This window comes from Equus asinus, chromosome 12 (assembly GCF_041296235.1).
Source record: "Equus asinus isolate D_3611 breed Donkey chromosome 12, EquAss-T2T_v2, whole genome shotgun sequence".
In the NCBI taxonomy this organism is placed as follows: domain Eukaryota; kingdom Metazoa; phylum Chordata; class Mammalia; order Perissodactyla; family Equidae; genus Equus; species Equus asinus.
Window position 1 is genome coordinate 19,012,774 of NC_091801.1, and position 17,191 is coordinate 19,029,964.

The following is a 17,191-nucleotide window of genomic DNA, read 5'->3' on the forward strand; positions in this document are numbered from 1 at the left end:
AAAGGAGTAAGATGTTATTTCCTAAGCAAAACTCATTACAGCCATCAAGAAAAAGCTTGACTATGAGAAATGTGTCTCAAAAAAATATGCTGTTTGTTGGCTTTGTGACTTTTCTTTGGTTCTGATTCTTATTGGTGGTAGATAAACATTGATCTTCCAGCTCTTTATTCATTCCGAACTCAGCTGGCTACAATCCCCTTGATGTTGCTGCACCCAGGGCCTCTCTCTCTCAGGGCCCTCCTTTCCTAGGAGAGACACTATAGAGTCTCTCAAAGAGAACTGAGAAGTTACCTAGTCCACGTGCCCACTAGTGTAAGAATTGCCTAGTATCCCCAACAGGAGTCATCTAGCCACCTCCTGGGCACCTCTGGTGTAAGCAGACGAAATGCTGCTACTTAATCTATGGAAACCCCACATATCCTGAACAAGGCCTTTGCTGCTCCTCACTCTACTTTAAGAGCAGTGAATCCTCACAGAATTATGGACACCTTTTGAAATCAGCCTCCCCAGTGGCTATTTTGAAGGGTCTACTCCTACTGGATTACTGAATAATTGCCCACTGAGTCACTCTTCTGAGTCAGGAGTCCCCTACATGCAGGATTAGATAACGGAGCAATTCTCCTCAGAAGGTGCCTTGAGGTGACTGCATGTAGGGAGCTTGAGGCCACGAGTATTGTCTAAGAATTTGGTGCTTTTCAGATGGCAAACCTCAAAGTTGGGGAGAAATTCATCTCTGGGCTTCCAGAAGAAGAGCATTATGGAAGAAACTACATGAGATGTTAGTCAAGGGAAAAGAAAATGTTTCCTACCCATTAAAGTAAAAATCAAGCACTGAATCTGACGCCAGATGTAGTGAAGTATAAGAAAAGCCAAAAGTGCTAGGCAGATTGCTAACTCCTGTGAGAAAACAAGAAGAAAGCTTCACTGATATTATCACAAATGACATTTTTCAGCATCATTTAGATGGACTTTTCATTTTGGTTTGGAGCCCTGTGACGTGCTCCTATGATGGGGTGTTTCACTGCTGTTTTCAGAAAACAGCTCCTCCTCACGCAACTTCCACCAAATATGTAAGAATTTTCATAAGCTTTCTAGCAATAAAGTTCCCATAAAGTTTCTAGGAAACTTTCTAATCCATTTTTAACCTTAAAACTACCTCAAAAAGTTTCCTCACATCAAACATTTATTTTTGTCATTTTTCATCTGTGAAAATAAATATATGGCACAAAAGCATGCTACTTTTAATTTTCCAAAAATCATTTTCTTTTATTACCTTATGCAATTGACGTTCACTTAAGCAGATACAGTCAAGATAATAAGCAATTTTCTGATTTTTGAAAAAATGCCGTTTGTTGTTCAGAATCACCTGATGACCCAGGAGCACAGAACGAGAGAGTAATTCTCTGCCAGCCCTTTGTCTGGGCGACACTCACACCCACAGATCATTTAAGAATGCTCATAGGTATGGAGTAACCATGAACATTCTTCCTCGTGAAGAAATTGGGGAAGATTTCTTCTGTGGAATCTCTGAGTCATGCAAACATCTAACCCAGTGTTAGGAAGAAGATGTGGACTTCAAACTTTTATTATAAAACGAAAAAACAAATAGTAAGTGACCCTTTAAAAAAATGCCATGGAGGAAAACCTGTGCTTTTCTGCTCTCAGGAGCACATGCTCAGGAAGCACTGGTTTAATCCAGTCAAAAAAGACTATTTTTGTCTAGCCGTGGCCAGTACACCTCCAGAATCTATGAACCAGAGGTTATTTTCCAGAGCAGACTTAAAACTCAATTCAAAAGTGCTCCTTGGGGGTTGCTGGGAACCACACAAAAGAGTAGCCTTTGGAAGCCCAAGGAGGACACAGAAAAGGCCAAGCAAAGGCAAGTGGCCATTGCAAAGGAGGACCAGGACACCAGCCAGTCACTGCAGACAAAGCAGCTTCCAACGGCATGCCTAAGGGCCAAGCTTGCTTGCGCCCCCTCCCTCAGAAAGCCAGGTGTGAGTTCACCACGCACAAGCAGAGTGAAGTCGAATTTTTTTCTTTTTCCTTTTATATAAGGCTTAAAAAAACAAGCCAATATAAGGCTTAAACAACAAGGCAACATTGGGGGGTGAGGTGTTTCTGTTTTCTCCCAAGGCCACAGTTTCTCTCTGCCCCTTTGGAAGCCCTTCTTTCTTGCTGTGGCTCCAGCGGGAGCCTGGGCGGCAGGGGGAAGCATTCAGACACAAGAGCATCAACACTAACCTGAGAAGTAGCTGCAGGTGAACTAGTTTCCTTACCACTCACTGCTGCCCTCTCACTGGCTGCGGCTTCTGCCACTTCTGCTTTCTGCACATTCGAAGGCTCAGAACCTGGCGGCCCTACGTGCCCCAGACCTTCGCTCTCTGGGGTGGAAGGTGGGTTGGTGGCAGCTTTCCGGGTTTGGCCTTTATACCAACTAGGGTAAAACAAGGGATCCGCAGTGTCCGTTGCTGCAGGGGCTGGAGTTTTAGACTCTGTGGTCTGCTGAGAGCCAGTGGGCACAACCTCCCCCTTAATCAGGACAGATAAATTTAAAAGTAAAAAAAAAAGAAGAAGAAGAAGAAGAAAGCAGTTGATTTTAGTTCCCTTTGGGTTTGAAACTGTGACCTCTCTGCGCAGTGCCTGACGTAGTGCGTGTCTAGTCCGGCCCACCCTCCGCCAGCGCTAAGGGAGAGATGCTGACAGCAGCGCCCCCTGTCTTGGCATCTGCGTGTGCCCCTTCTTTTCTGGGCTTGTCTTTCACTAGATGGTAGCCTAGGCAGGCAGACAGCAGAAGCCTAAAATAAAGGTTGCTCATAAAAGATCAGATATAAGAGAAAGGTCAAACTATTGACCAGAATTAATTTTTGACATTATATGTGGACCCCCAAAACCTCTTTTCTAAAACCAAAAATTGGTCTTATTGACCAAATCCAAATCTCATTTAGTGATCACATCTCTTTCAATTTCAGGGCAATTGGTATACCCAGAATTTCAAGATCCTAGGAACTATAAATAGTTTCAGCCTGGTTTCCTATGGAGACAGAGAATAGATTATAATTCCATCTCAGAGGTCCCCTCTGAGGTTTCGTTTCTGTAGATAATTTCAATCCACTTTGAAAGCACGTGCAAAACCAGGGCTCCTTTTTGACAAGCCTGCATTGCCCACAAACTCAACAGGTTGGAAGCTGTCTGCTGAAGGTGTCATGGAGTCAGCACAAAGGTATGAAAATTGGACAGTGACATCTTAGAAACGTAAGGTCAGCCAACCAGGAATAGCATCTGGGATGAGCTAATTCCCTAAGAAATTTTTAAAACAATTCTGTCAACACATAATCTCATCAAATGACAGATACATAGAAAACCAGGCTTCATTTGTTTGCCCACTAAACGAAAGACTTAGTTGTATTTCAGCGTAAATAACAGGGACACAAACTAGCATGGCTTCTCCATTTACTTGCTTTATTAGCTACAAAAAATTTAAAGACCTGAAAGTAAAATTATTTTTATTTCTTGCCCTATATTATTTCTCATCCTATACCCTATTCTGTATTCAGAACAGACACAATCCTCATGATATCAGCCCTCTATGAACTAACGTGTTGTGTACACACACAATTTCCAGACAAATTTGTCTCAGATTTGAGGGTGTTATTGCTGGGAAAATCCTGTTAAACTAAATCATGACAACCAGTTACGACAACAAACCTGCTGAATCACCTAGAGGACGTTTCTCCCTGACATTGTGACTGCCCTGAAACCTTTCTCTTCCACATCCAAATGTCTGGCACACAGTCATCTTTTTCTTAAGGTAGAATAAACTGTTTAGGCTGTTCAGCAAGGAGGTGCACCTGTGTGTCCTGTAGGAAGGAACTCAGGAACAGTTACCTGTGTCACCGGGGCCTCCACAGCAGGTGGCAGGGCTGGAGGTGGCTCTGGAGAGGAAACCGGAAGTGGCTCTGGGGCAGCCTGGAGCTCCGAGGCCAGCTGAGAGGGCTGCAAGCCTTTCCCCGGACTTTCATCTGCTCCTGACGACTCTGTTCCAACATTTTCTACCCTTTCCACCTCTACCACCTCTTCTCCTTCTCTTTCTCCCTCTCCTTCTTCTTCTTCTTCCTCTTCTTCTTCATCTTCTGGTAAGGTAATGTATTTTTAAAATCATTATAATTACCACTGCAGCCATGAAAACAATTAATGGCCAGTACTTATAGCCCAGGTTAAGGTCAGGGCTAGAGAAATCCTCTCCATCAGACTCTTGACGGTCGCCCAAGTACGCTGTGCTGGGGCCTGTGCTTCTAGTTAAATGTGGGCAGGACAAATGTAAAGGGGACCAAATCATCACTGTCCTTGCTCCCTCCCCGTACAGAGTGCAGTCCTCACCACCACCGTGAACCATCCATCCACCTCCCAGAGCCTGTTCACATTTTTATCATGCTCTGTCACATCTGCAAGCTCCTGGAGAGCTGGGATTGTCACTTATTTATCTCTGTCAAATTAAATGGAAATACAACTTTCCTCTATCTCAGAAAACATACAAAACCCTTGTCTTGTTTTAATTTCTTACCTCCTTTGTTCAGTGAATACCGACTTTTGCCACAATTAATGCCATGACTCTTTTCCTAACCCATGATCTTAATATTCCCTCAGACAATATTGAGGACAGACAATATTAAGTAATTGTTTAAAAAAGATCCATCCTGAAGATTTGCTTCTAAAGTTACATCTGTGGACACTGATATATCTTCATGGCATTATTAGTGGTCCAGCTGAGAAGTCTCGTCATCTAGATAGGATAGGATGAATCAAGACAATCAAAGCTTTGGTCAGCTCCAAGGTTATTTTCCTCTTTTCAATTATTTCATCAGGATAAATTTCCAGGAGTGGGATTTCTGGGCCAAATGGTAGGGATGCATTTGTAACTCATGGAGTACATCTGGTCACATAGACTCAGTTTTATTTCCAGGTTGTGACTTATTCTGTGACTCATTATTGTTCTTGCCCTCTAAAGTTTGATTAAGTGGATGTGCTATAGTATCCATCCAAATGTCAGACATGTTTTATTTTTACCTCATCTTTAACCTTGCACCGGATGACACTACATCATTGTGGCTAACACCTTGTGTAGGGTCGAAGTTGAGATGGCATCACTGCCATCAATGATTAAGTATTTGACTACTCAGAATCAAATGCTCAAGAATGGCATTGTAATAGGCACTAAATAAACACTGTTGATAAACTATATGTTTCTGTAATGACATAGAGCTTCACATTGGATTGTGATCCTTGTAAAATTGTCAAGATCCATTCTGGAGGTGATTCTGAATCCCCCTTTCCTCCCACTAAACCCTTGTGCAGCTTTCACACACCTGCAATTTTGGCCAAATGGTCACAAGAATAACAAACCTCTGTAAAAATCAATTTCGCGTATTATTTTTTCTTCTCTATTGAGGTTGACTGTGAAGTGGTTCATGTTCTCATAACCATGTTCTATTTTCTCCATCTGAAATGCCTTCGATGCTTCAGAAATTCTGCAACAAAGACAAGTTGCCACTTTCTGTCATTGTTTAAAGTCTGATAGCCTCGGGTAAAAATGAAAAGCATGCATTTTTCCATAAAATGAAAATTACTTACTTTTGTAATAGGGTTTTGGCATTCTGTGAAAGCAAACAAAAGACAGGCTTACTTAAATTCTTTTCATCAAGGACGGTATTGAGACTTAGTTCTTTCCTTTGCAGACTGAAAATCTCATAGCTTAGTTTCTAAATGCTGTAGACAACTGCTGTTTTATACCAGAACCCTCTATATTTAAGCAATGTCATGGTCCCTTAAATATATGCTTATGAAATTTTTTAAACAGAGGGGGAAATAAGCACATAACAGGCTTATATTTTGGTTGGTAAAATAGATCCAAATGAGATGTACATAAAATAACAAAAATGTGATCACAACTAATTCTCCACCTTCTTGATTAGTTTCCTCTGGTGCCAAAAGGAGACTAACCTGAAGAAACACGGCCATTTCCGGCTCATCCATGAACTGGATTCCTGACTCAACCAACTTTGATACATTCTCCAAATGCTCAGAATACTTTTTGATCAGAGCACGGACATGTTCCAATTTCTCTTCTTGGGTTCGAGTAATGACTCGGGTCATTTCATTCTTCCTCTCCTCCAGGATGCCATACAGGTAATCAAACTTCTCACAAAGTTCCTGCTTCTGTTTTCTGCAGCATTCCTGTTAGTTGGGTTAGCTAACGTTAGAAAGTGCTTGAAAGAGTATCTATTTGGAGAAATCACCTGGACATTTTTGGAGACAAGAAAATTGACCTACATAGGATATTTTTTTTCCCTTAATCTACCCCTTAGGTATCGATACCCACCGTGTGGATGCTTTGAAAATCCAATTTTTATAAAATTCGATACTTAGACGATCCAAAATCAAGCAAATTGGCTAAATGGATCAATGATTTTTCAATATTCTGTTTTTTTTATAAACGGGGAGTTTCATAGAAATTAGGACAGGTTTCGTTATATTGGTTATATAGCTTATAGGTTTATATTTTGCTTTGGAGTGAGCTTGTATGTATATGTGTGTGTGTGTATGTGTGTATAAGGAAAAAACTATGGTACTTCCTGTACCCTTCGGTCTCTCTCTGCTCTACCTATACTGCTGCTGTTTGAGTTTTGTCCTCCATGTAGATTCTGAAGCTTCCCAATGGCCTCTGCATCTGGATTTCTCCCTGCAAGCCAACTCACACCCTACAGTCAAATTCATTTTCCTGGAGTGCAGTGCTTTTTCTCTGTTATCACTCCCTATTGCCCAAAGAATAACATTAAACCTCATAACTGGCTCTCAAGCCCATCCATGATCTGTTTCCAGCCCCCCATAATATTCTACCATTCTCCATCACATACCCTATGTCCAGCAAAAATGAACCACTCACTTTCTTTGCTCATGCTCTCCCTTCTATTTAGAATATTCTCCCCCGCAAACTCTAAGCAATCTTTAAGGCATTGTTGAAACACCACTTCTTCCATAAAGCTTTCCTTGATGTCTATGATTAAATGTCATCTTTTAGCCTCTGAAATCCCATAATAGTTACCATTTATGGTATACACCTGAATCCACAGGTCCTCTGTTTATCCAATACTGTCTAAGAGAGGAAATACTGGATCTGGTCTTTGATTCCTGGAGGAAAAACCCCTGTATGGGAAGTCAGGCTGGTGCGTGTGCACTGTGTGGCTGAAGCATCTCCAGTACTGTCCAGCTCCCTTTACTCTGAGTCCATGTTTAAATCACCACTAATTTTCCAGTTGGCCTGGTCATTAGCCTTTTGGGTTTCCAAGCTCCACTAAGCTTGGCGTGTGTGTATGCCAGTCTCCTTAGATCTGACCATCTCTGGGTCCAGGGCCTTTACAACTGAGAGCAGGTTTTGAGCCCTGATCGTCCAATTTAGCACTCCCACCTGGTGGGGGCTTCTTGGGAATCCAGACAATTTATCTCTGACAAATCTGACCTTTGTATGACCCTTGTTACATTTTTTTTTTAATTTTAGGAAACATTGGTCTCTTTGATGTCATGTATCACTTTCTTCCTTTATAGGAGTTTCTTAAATATCTAAACTATTGTCTCTTTGAGGATAGAATCTGGGTCTGCCTAGGATACACATCACCTCGGACAACAGATGTTCAGTAAATACCGGTTGAATAGATTTTCCCCCCAATTTCTCTATTATTCTCAGAGTAAGGAAGAAAAAAGGATGATCTAAACTAAATTGTTGATCATGAAGATACTCCACAAATTTGCAAGAAATACATCCCTCACTCCAGTGCCTCCCTTGAAACACAGTCAATTCTCAACATATTTTCTAACCAATTAAACACATGAAGGACATCCAATGGTTCAAACCATTTTAATAGTAAATACTAGTTATTGCTGTCATTCACTCATTCATTGGTCCATTTAACAAGCAATTCTTAAGAATATCATTTGTGTCAAGCACTGTGCAAGACTCTGGGGACCCAACAATGAATTAAACATAGTTTCTGCTCTCAAAGAGCTCAAAGTTCACTGAATGAGAAAGACTATGGGCCAATAATGCAACATAACCTAGTAGGTTGAATAATTGAAATATGTTAGAGATTTATACCAGGTTTTATAGAAGCATAAAGTTGGGGACTTAACCCTTTGTGTGGGTGGGGGGCATTCGAGGGGAGCAGGTGGTTTCGCTCAGAACAAGCTTCTTAGAGGAAACGGTGCTGGAGTGTGGCCATAAAGGACGAGTAGCAGCAGAGGAGGTGCTGAAAGGGGATGAAAATGCATGGAGTCTCGGCAGTTTCAAGGAGAAGGACAAGGGCCCACACACCATGTCCAGACGTAGAAATTGCTGGGCTTGCCAAATTTCCATCCATTTCCAGGGCTTTAACTCGAGACTTGGACCATTACAAGGCCTAGGGATTGAAGCCTATTAGTATCTCCCAGTCAAACTTCTCTTCACTGTATTACTTTCTGTTCTAAGCTTACAGACAACCATGTGCCCGCTGCATTCCTGACATATGCCTTTGTGTGATCATACAATGGTTTCTAGATTATTTTATTAAAATGAATTGTGCACTTGAAGCATATTATAAAGAATATTTCATTATAAGAATATTACATTAAGATGTGATACTGGTAGAATGTCTTTATTTCATAAAAGTTTTCTTCTCTATAATTCAATATGTGTGAGAACATTCAAGTTCACAAAAGCCAAATTATTTGCAGTGAGACTGATGTGCAAGTGTGATGGCTAGATTATTCTTTCAAGTCAAATAAAGATTGGATCACATTTCGGCGAGATGAATTTTATTTAATGGTTTAAATAGAATCACTACTTCATTCTTACATTATTTTCAATTCCAAGTATTCTTTTATTTCTATTCTGGTTTTTTGATGATTCATATTATATTGAATTTTAATAAAACTTCTGTCATTTTAATAGCAACTCTCATTGGCTTATACTTTACAGTGTAGGAAATGCTATCCCATGCATAGCATATGCTTAGTTATTATTATTATTTGACCACGTACTGTGTAAAGTACTTATAATATTACCTGGCACACAGTAGGTACTATGTCAGTGTTTATTAAATTTAGATCCAATTTGCCTTAATTAGAATTATTCATCTGTGGAATTTTGAAGCTGCATGGACTATCAGAAGTAATCTAATCTGCTCCAAACCAATCATTTCACTCATGTGGAAAGAGAAACTCATCAGAGGGAAGTCACTTTTTCAAGCCTTCTGCCATATGTTGTTGGTGCCTGGCCTAGAGTCAAGATCTTTGAACTCCCGGATCATTGCTACTCCCACCATGCCCAATTGGGACATACTTTAAAGTAAGTTGAAAAAAAATTTATGTGAGGGGCTGGCATGATGGTATAGTGGTTATAGTGGCTTCGGCAGCCCAGGGTTCACAGGTTTGGATGCTGGGTATGGACCTACATACCACTCATCAAGCCATGCTGTGGTGGCATCCCATATACAAAATAGGGGAAGATGGGCAACAGATGTTAGCTCAGGGCCAATCTTCCTCACACACACACACACACACACACACAATTTTATATGAACTGCTTATGAACTGAATATGTACCCTTTAACAAATCTACTACACTCAAAGCAGCCTTTTAAAGGCAAGAAACCTCAGGTTGTTTCAGAATTACATTCATTAGTTCATCCTTTCAACAAGATTCACTAAGTGCTTACTATGTCCAGGCATTATGAGATCTAAAAACCTGCCATAATTTTCCACTGCTCAGGAGAATGGTAGAAAAATTACTATATTTTCTAATTTCTAACAAAAAAAACCTCATTTCTTTTTTCTCTTGCTTAATGTGCTTTTAATATAATTCTATGCAAAATATGGTAAGAGTTAGACAAATCTGTTTCTGAAATAGGAAAAATGCATGCTTCTTCCTTGGAATTATGAAGTCGGTACTTACAAACTTTTAGAAATTAACTCAAGATGTTCGGGTTACCATAATGTCAGATGCAAATAAGGAATTCTCCATGATATTGAAATTCTCCTATTTTTTCATAGTCTCTGAGGTAGAAGCAATGCAGGAGAGACTAACATGGGCACCCCTCGATCTTTCTTGGCTACGAGACCTTCAAAGTGCTGTGGAAGTCAGAGGATCCCCTCGCCCTCTCAGGTAATTAGGGAACAGGTATATGCTGTGAAAGAAAATAAAATGCTCTCCTAGGCCGCCTCACTACTGAGAGTGACGACTCTAAATGTCAGTACGCACTGTGCCTTTGTAACTGTGGATCTGAAACGCTTTCAACAGTGTCTTTCTAGTCACCTAAAAAATGGAACGGGAAAAACTGGACTTCTGCATTGTCAAAATGTCTGGAGACGGCACACTTTAAATGGCAACTGTCACTGGCAAAAGCATGAGAGCAACCATTTTTCTTTCCTCTCCACAAAAACTGCCTCACCTCAAAGATTTCTCCGTGATTTTAACATACGTTTGCACTTCTTCGGATAAAAAGGCTTCTATCTTTCAGCCCAGTTCAAGGCTGTATCCTTCCCTGCTCCCCCACTTCCCTGGATAGTAATTGAATCAGGATACGTAGTTTTTGAACTTTCAAATTTATCTTTTCAAATATTCTCCATTTTCTTCCTTTTGATGTCTGTGGTTCCTGTGTCCCCTGTGTGGTGTGTGAGTGTGTGTGTGCATACACGCTCATGTAAGCGTGTTTAGCAAGTGAAGTAACTTCCATTAGAGATGCTCCAGGTGTTGGCATCCAGGCATATTGTGATGCAAAGGCTCTGACTCAACATGACCTTCCTCCTGGGTCAGTCAGGACAGTCATATTTACTGGCTTCTTAGAAGAACCAAATAAAAGTTGTCTGTAATACTTTAGTGAAAATAAAATCCATTCCATCTCTAGGGAGAACCCAGTATGGATGCACTATACCAATCAGGGGTGATTTTATAAAAGGAAGACGGTTCTGCCTGTATTGAAATGCTAAAACAATGACAGGTAGAATGTTTGTTTATGACCACTGTCATAAGATCCGGATGAAAAGAAAAAATCGAGTATTATTTGGTTGTTTCCTTAGAAGTGAGTAGGTAACCTTTAATATTTAGTTAAAAACCATTATTTAGCTATTGCCTTCATAGAAATATTAAAATTGACAGACTAATTTTAGCCACTCATATTTTAGTGGCAACAAGATAAAATAAGATACATGACTACAAAGAGTACCTTTTCAGGGAAACAAATCAACACTAGATGATCTTATACTAAGCATGAGTAGATAGCCGGCTCAGCCAATAGCATCATCCCATCATATTTAATCGCTAAATTTTCAGTGGCTCACCTTTTTCCCAGGCGCTTATTACTCTCTGAAATGATCTTGTTTTGTTGTCTAACTACTTTACTAGAATAAAACCTTCCTGAGAGGGGCTGGCCCCGTGGCCGAGTGGTTAAGTTCCCGCGCTCCGCTGCAGGTGGCCCAGTGTTTCGTTGGTTCGAATCCTGGGCGTGGACATGGCACTGCTCGTCAAACCACGCTGAGGCAGCATCCCACATACCACACCTAGAAGGACCCACAACGAAGAATATACAACCATGTACGGGGGGGCTTTGGGGAGAAAAAGGAAAAAAAATTAAAATCTTTAAAAAAAAAAAAACCTTCCTGAGAGCAGAACCTTCTCTGTTTAGCTCACCACTATTTCTCAGCATCATGTGTGCAGAAGATGGCATATAATGGGCACGTGAGAAATAGAGTTTGAATGATTGAATGAATGAAATATGATTTGTATCTAGGTATATTCAGCCCTACTGGAAAGTTTCTAGTTTGTTTTGTTCCAAAGAAATAGGTATTTAAGTGGATACTCCAAGCCTCTGCTTCATTCAACTCTCAAAAGAAAACAGCAAAAAATAGCTATGCAACCTTAGGGAAGCCATTTAACCTCAGGACAGGTTTGCTTTTTCTTTCTTTCTTTCTTTTTTTTTTTGGTGAGGAAGATTGGCCCTGAGCTAACACCTGTTGCCAATCTCCCTCTTTTTGCTTGAGGAAGATTGTCACTGAGTTAACATCTGTGGCAATCTTCCTCTATTTTCTGTGGGATGCCGCCACAGCATGGCTTGATGAGTGGTGCTAGGTCCACACTGGGATCCGAACCCGTGAACCCCAGGCTGCCGAAGGGGAGCGTGTGAACTTAACCACTATGCCACCAGGCCAGCCCCTCAGGACAGTTCTTTTATCTGTATAAGAAGGGGTGGGATTAGATGATTGCTGAGGTCCCTTCTGACTCTACAGTTCCGAGACACTACAACTTCAGGTAAATGTGGAGATATTTTGAGTCTTCAGGCTCTAAAATGCCTCCTTCCACTCCTGGCAAGTTTCAGAGTAGTCACTCCAGCATTGAGACATAAATTACATGTCTTAGCCCTGTAACACCAGTCCCAGCTTGGGAATGTGCCACAGCCATGACAGGAAACACCTAAGACAATTGTGGCCACTGTTCTGACCATGTAAGGAGTGTGGCTCTGAGACCAAAATAGAGCTAAAGATAAGCTCCTAGCCCCACCACTTGTCACTGAGCAACTGTGGCTCTACTCGGCCCATTCATGTCTCCACCACATTCCTCCAACCTTTAAGACACACTTGCTTGGAGCTGCAGCTCTGGACCTGGGAGTGCCCACTCAGCTTCATTTGAAATACCGTACTTCAAAATTCCCTCTGTTAAACCAAACAGGGTTTCTTTCCCCTCCCTCTCCCCCCCCAAAAAGGGGGGTGAAAAGCAGATAGTAGATTAATAATACTAAAGAAAGAAGGATATTAAGGTAGGAAGATTCTCCTCTGGAAATCACATACAGGCCCAAATACAAGCCCTTGGGAGAAGTTCCATGAGTGAGAGCAGGATGAGAACCCAGGTCTCTGCTGGGCTGCTCAAGAAAAGGGAGAGAGAATTAGAAAAATGCCATCTGTCCAGGCACACAGGCTCGAGTTCAGCCCCTGTCCCACTAGCCTGGCACCTTCAAGTAGTGCTCAGTGGGACAATGGATCTCGGGACTCCCAAACTCATGCTTTTTTCTACCATTCATGTTGCCACCCACTTCAGGTTAGAATAATTATGTTAATTTATGGGATTTCTGGTGCTTACTCCTGGGGTTCTTGGCCTGAGGGATTGTCTGGGCTAGTCCAGATCATTTAGAAGCTCCTAGAGTGAACCCTCTGAAGACTGAGGGCCAGGTGAGCCCACCCTGACTTGAGTCCCACAGCTCAGTGAAAGCCACGAGACCAGGGCAAGCTGAGCAGCTGTTTAATTCACTCCCGTGTGCTGCGAATGGTCAGCATGTTTCCCGGAAGAGGCGCAGCCTCCCTGCTTGCCAGTATTTCGAGTTACCACAAAGCCCCTTAGATAAACAATAGAGCTAACATCTACTTTCACTCATTTTCAATCTTTTCCACTGCAGGGAGTTGCTGAGCCCTGCCATCGTAATTGACCAAGACCCTGATAGTCTTATTCTGACACTATTTAACGATGCTCCAGGGGTGCAAGTGATCATTAGCATCATTAGAATGAGTGTGATCTTTTCAAGCTGACTGTGAGGATGATATGAGGTGACGCTTATTGAGCCCCTGGCAGGTGTCTCTTACCCCAACTTAGTCACCATAACAACACTGTGAAGAAGCTGTTATTAACCCCACCGTACTATTGAGGAAGTTGAGGAACAGAGAGCTTAAGTAACTTGGCCAAGGTTGTATAATTAAGGGGCAGAGCTAAAATTCAAACTCTGAAATCTGTTCTTTTAACCATACGTTCTATTGCCTTAAAAATTCTGGCTTGCTTATGAAAATGCTTCTTATTATATTCATACTTCCTATTTGTAACTGTATGGACAATGTCTCAAGGCTGTTCGGGTAAAATTAGTTTTGGAAATATAGTGGATTTGTTCTCTTTGTGAAATCATTGGAGGATTTTTTTAAAGTTGTCATTTTTCAGATATTCAAAATTCTTGAGATCAAATATTTATTATTCAACTTGTAGTTGTTTCCCCTAGACAGGCATCCATACGAAACAGGATTATTTCTAGGCCTGCCTGCCTGCTGCCTTGCGAGGGCTGTGTTAATAGCCTGATCTCTTGGGTATCTGGTGCTGTAGGATAAGTGCTGTTTATAAAGACTACGAGAGGGAGGTTATGTTTTCTAGGGATGAGGGATGAAAGTCAAGCACATTTTTCTGGAAGCAGAGAGCTCCCAAAGCAGTGCACTCCTCCACTCCCACCAGCAGCCGCTCTACTCAGTCCCAGTTCATCCCAGAACTTCTCCGGGCCTGGAAAGACCATGCTGGGCTCATCTGGAACAGCCCAGAAGCCCTCCAGCAACCTGCAATCCAGAGCTCTGGGAACATCTCAGGCTGAGCCACATTCATCCAGGAGGGCTAGAAAGACCCACAGCTCCTTCACCCACCATCAGCCCACAGCAATGAGGGAAAATGCCACTCCCCCTTTGACACCGTCCAGACTGCCCTGTTGTGACTGTAATCCTTCTCAAAGGCACTCTCATCATCACTGTAAACTCATATCAACTGCACACGTTATTTTTAAAGGATAACAAGGAGCCCGCAGTGCGACTGACCTAAGCTTAGCAGCTCTCCACGGCTGGTCCAGGGCCAGGTGTCTGCCCAGCCAGCCCTGCAAGACATTACATGATTAGGGACAGAATTAGACATGGAAGGAACCGGCACTACTACCAGAGGGCGGGTGTCAGGGTTCCAAGTGGGGAGAGGCTAGGTAACTGGGAAGGACAGTGCCCACCCTAGGGACTACACCATTTCCATGTCCCTAAGGGGTTCTACACCAATCAGAAGGGAGGATTCTTTAACAACAGCTCCCCACCCCGTGGCCGGGAACCACCAATGGCTTCTCAGAAAATGTTTCCAGGCAGGTGGTGAACAAAGCCAGAAAGGAAAACAACAACCCCGGGGGCCCAGGAGACACAGGAGCTCGTGATTCTGACCCTGGTGCAGAATTCACCTGCTTGGCAAGGTAGGACCATCTCACTCTGAGCCCAGGACCCAGTGTGCTTCTCTATGCGCTGCCTCGCAGGCTGGCGCCAAGTGAGCCTCTGGAGTTTTGCCCACTGCTCTGGGCCTGGCTCTACCGGCGACCACCTTAGTGAGGACAGGTGTACGGTGTGGCCATTTGTGGCAATGTCTCTGTCCTTGGGGCCTCTTCAAATGGAGGATATTTGCACTGAGTAGGAATCATCAAATCAGAGACCTCCGTGGGCTCTGAGCCAATCCCTACATTTCCAGACGAGCCACCTACACTGGTATGAAAGAGCCGTGCTTATCTGAGCCATATTCATTCATTCATTCATTCTTGATATATTTTACTGGTTATTAAAAATGTCAGGCTCACTTTCGAAAAATGTGAAATACAGGAATACATCAGGAAGGCCTTGAAAATCACCTGTAGTCCCCCATTCACTGCTTGTAACCTAACCTTTTGGTTTCGGGCATTGTCCCTGCTATGAATGTATTTGGGGGTCATTTATGAAAATGGACTTTCTATACTGTTTATATACTGCTTTTTCATCTTATTTCCTGAAGGTAAAATCCCAGAAGCGAAATAAACCGGTAAAAGGGACGGACACCTTTAAGGCTCGTGCCGATTTGCAGTCTCATCTTGAAGGCTTGCGGGGGACAATCACACACCCTCCTCTAGCAACCTCTGAAAACGCTGGTAAACAAGTGTGTCATGTTTGGCGAAAGTTTGTGTCAGGAATAATAGGGGTAATAATCCTGACCTTCACTGCCAGGGAGTCCTTCCCGGCATCTGCACTGAATGCCTTCTGCTGACTTAACTTCAAACCTGTTCCTTCTTGTCTTGTTGTCAGTGAAAGAAAAAACAGCTGCTTCCTGCCTGTTGCACGCCTGACCTCCTCTAGGAAGAAGACTGGTTGTCAAACCTCTCCTCGCCCTCCCGGTGTCCTCTGATGCTGGGGAAGGGAGCCCAAGTAGTCTGCATTTGCTCGAGGCCAAATGGGACCCACAGGACTTTTCTTCTGCTTGTGTTCTCCAGCCTCAACGTCCCCGACAGCAAGCCTGCTCCCCTGACAGAGAGCACATCCTGCACGGGAGTGCTGATTCATGGCTTACTGATTAAGCTGTATTTGGCCTTTACTGTAAATAAGTAAAAAGAAGAAAGTCTATATTATCCACTTTGGAATCTCTTTGGGCTCTTCACCAAGAGAAAACTTTCCTTCTATAAATGGATCCCACACTTATCGTGGATCTTTTCAGGAATATGAGTCTGGGGAAGAAAGGAGATGGATTTCAGTGACGTGTAAATCTAAACTCGGGTGAATATGGTCAGTGTCTTGAAGTCATCGTCTAGGAACTAGCTTTTGGCTTTTGATAGAATCTGCCTTTCTAGTGATAAAATAGTAAGGTTAGGACATTTATCGGGCACTCACTAATGCGAGGCACCGTGCTGAGCATTTTGCTGATGCTTATTTAATTCCTCACAGTAACTCTACAAACTGGGTACTACGATTGCCCCATCTTTACAGAGAGGAGAGCTGAGGGGTTGAATGTACACGTGAATGTAGCTTAAAAACATAACACTTACTTTAGAGAAAGTAAGAAGCAGAATGAGAAATATAGCACAATACCATTTATAAAGTTAAAAGACATGCATATAAAACAATACACATTTTATAAGAATACGGGTAAATGGAACATGAAACATTTTAGAGTGGCTATTTACAGAGAACAGGAGTGGGAAATGGGGATAAAAGGAAATAAATAGATAACAAGAGGGGCCTTGCCCACGGCAATGAGGACAATATGCCATGAACTGAGCAGGAAGTGCTTCAACGCTCTGCACCTGAGGTCCAAGTCAAAAAACAGCCCCAAAGCTTAGAGCAGCGGGGGAGTAATAAACTGCTCCAGGCTACAGAGCCAAGGACCAGGACTCAACCCCAGATGTCTCGCGCCTGTCCCCTCTGTAGCATGGCTCAACTAGTCTGTGAATCTTCAATTCTTGAAAAGATGTCTGCCACACAGCCAAATCTCTTTAGGCTTCAGCATTTACACAGTTTATATTTAATGTTGAGAAAAAGTGGATTCACGATATTTCTTAAACGCTAAACCTAAGTGTGAGCTAACCAGCCAGTCATTTGTCCA

At 42.4% G+C, this 17,191-nt stretch overlaps 1 protein-coding gene across 10 annotated transcripts in view; it reads right to left on the reverse strand.

Moving 5' to 3' along the window:
* TRIM55 (tripartite motif containing 55) overlaps positions 1–17,191 on the reverse strand; it is a 44,421-nt gene that overhangs the window by 17,197 nt on the left and 10,033 nt on the right. For 2 of the 10 annotated variants that reach the window (XM_070481174.1, XM_070481171.1), the window contains exons 5-10: positions 6,001–6,234; positions 5,632–5,654; positions 5,404–5,528; positions 3,889–4,133; positions 2,245–2,532; positions 810–897 (exon numbers count right to left, since the gene is read on the reverse strand). In XM_070481174.1, coding sequence (XP_070337275.1) covers positions 810–897; positions 2,245–2,532; positions 3,889–4,133; positions 5,404–5,528; positions 5,632–5,654; positions 6,001–6,234 — 1,003 coding nt within the window. The remainder of the gene's footprint in view (positions 1–809; positions 898–2,244; positions 2,533–3,888; positions 4,134–5,403; positions 5,529–5,631; positions 5,655–6,000; positions 6,235–17,191) is intronic. The other 8 variants (XM_070481173.1, XM_070481175.1, XM_014845899.3 and 5 more) reach the window with 6 other exon arrangements.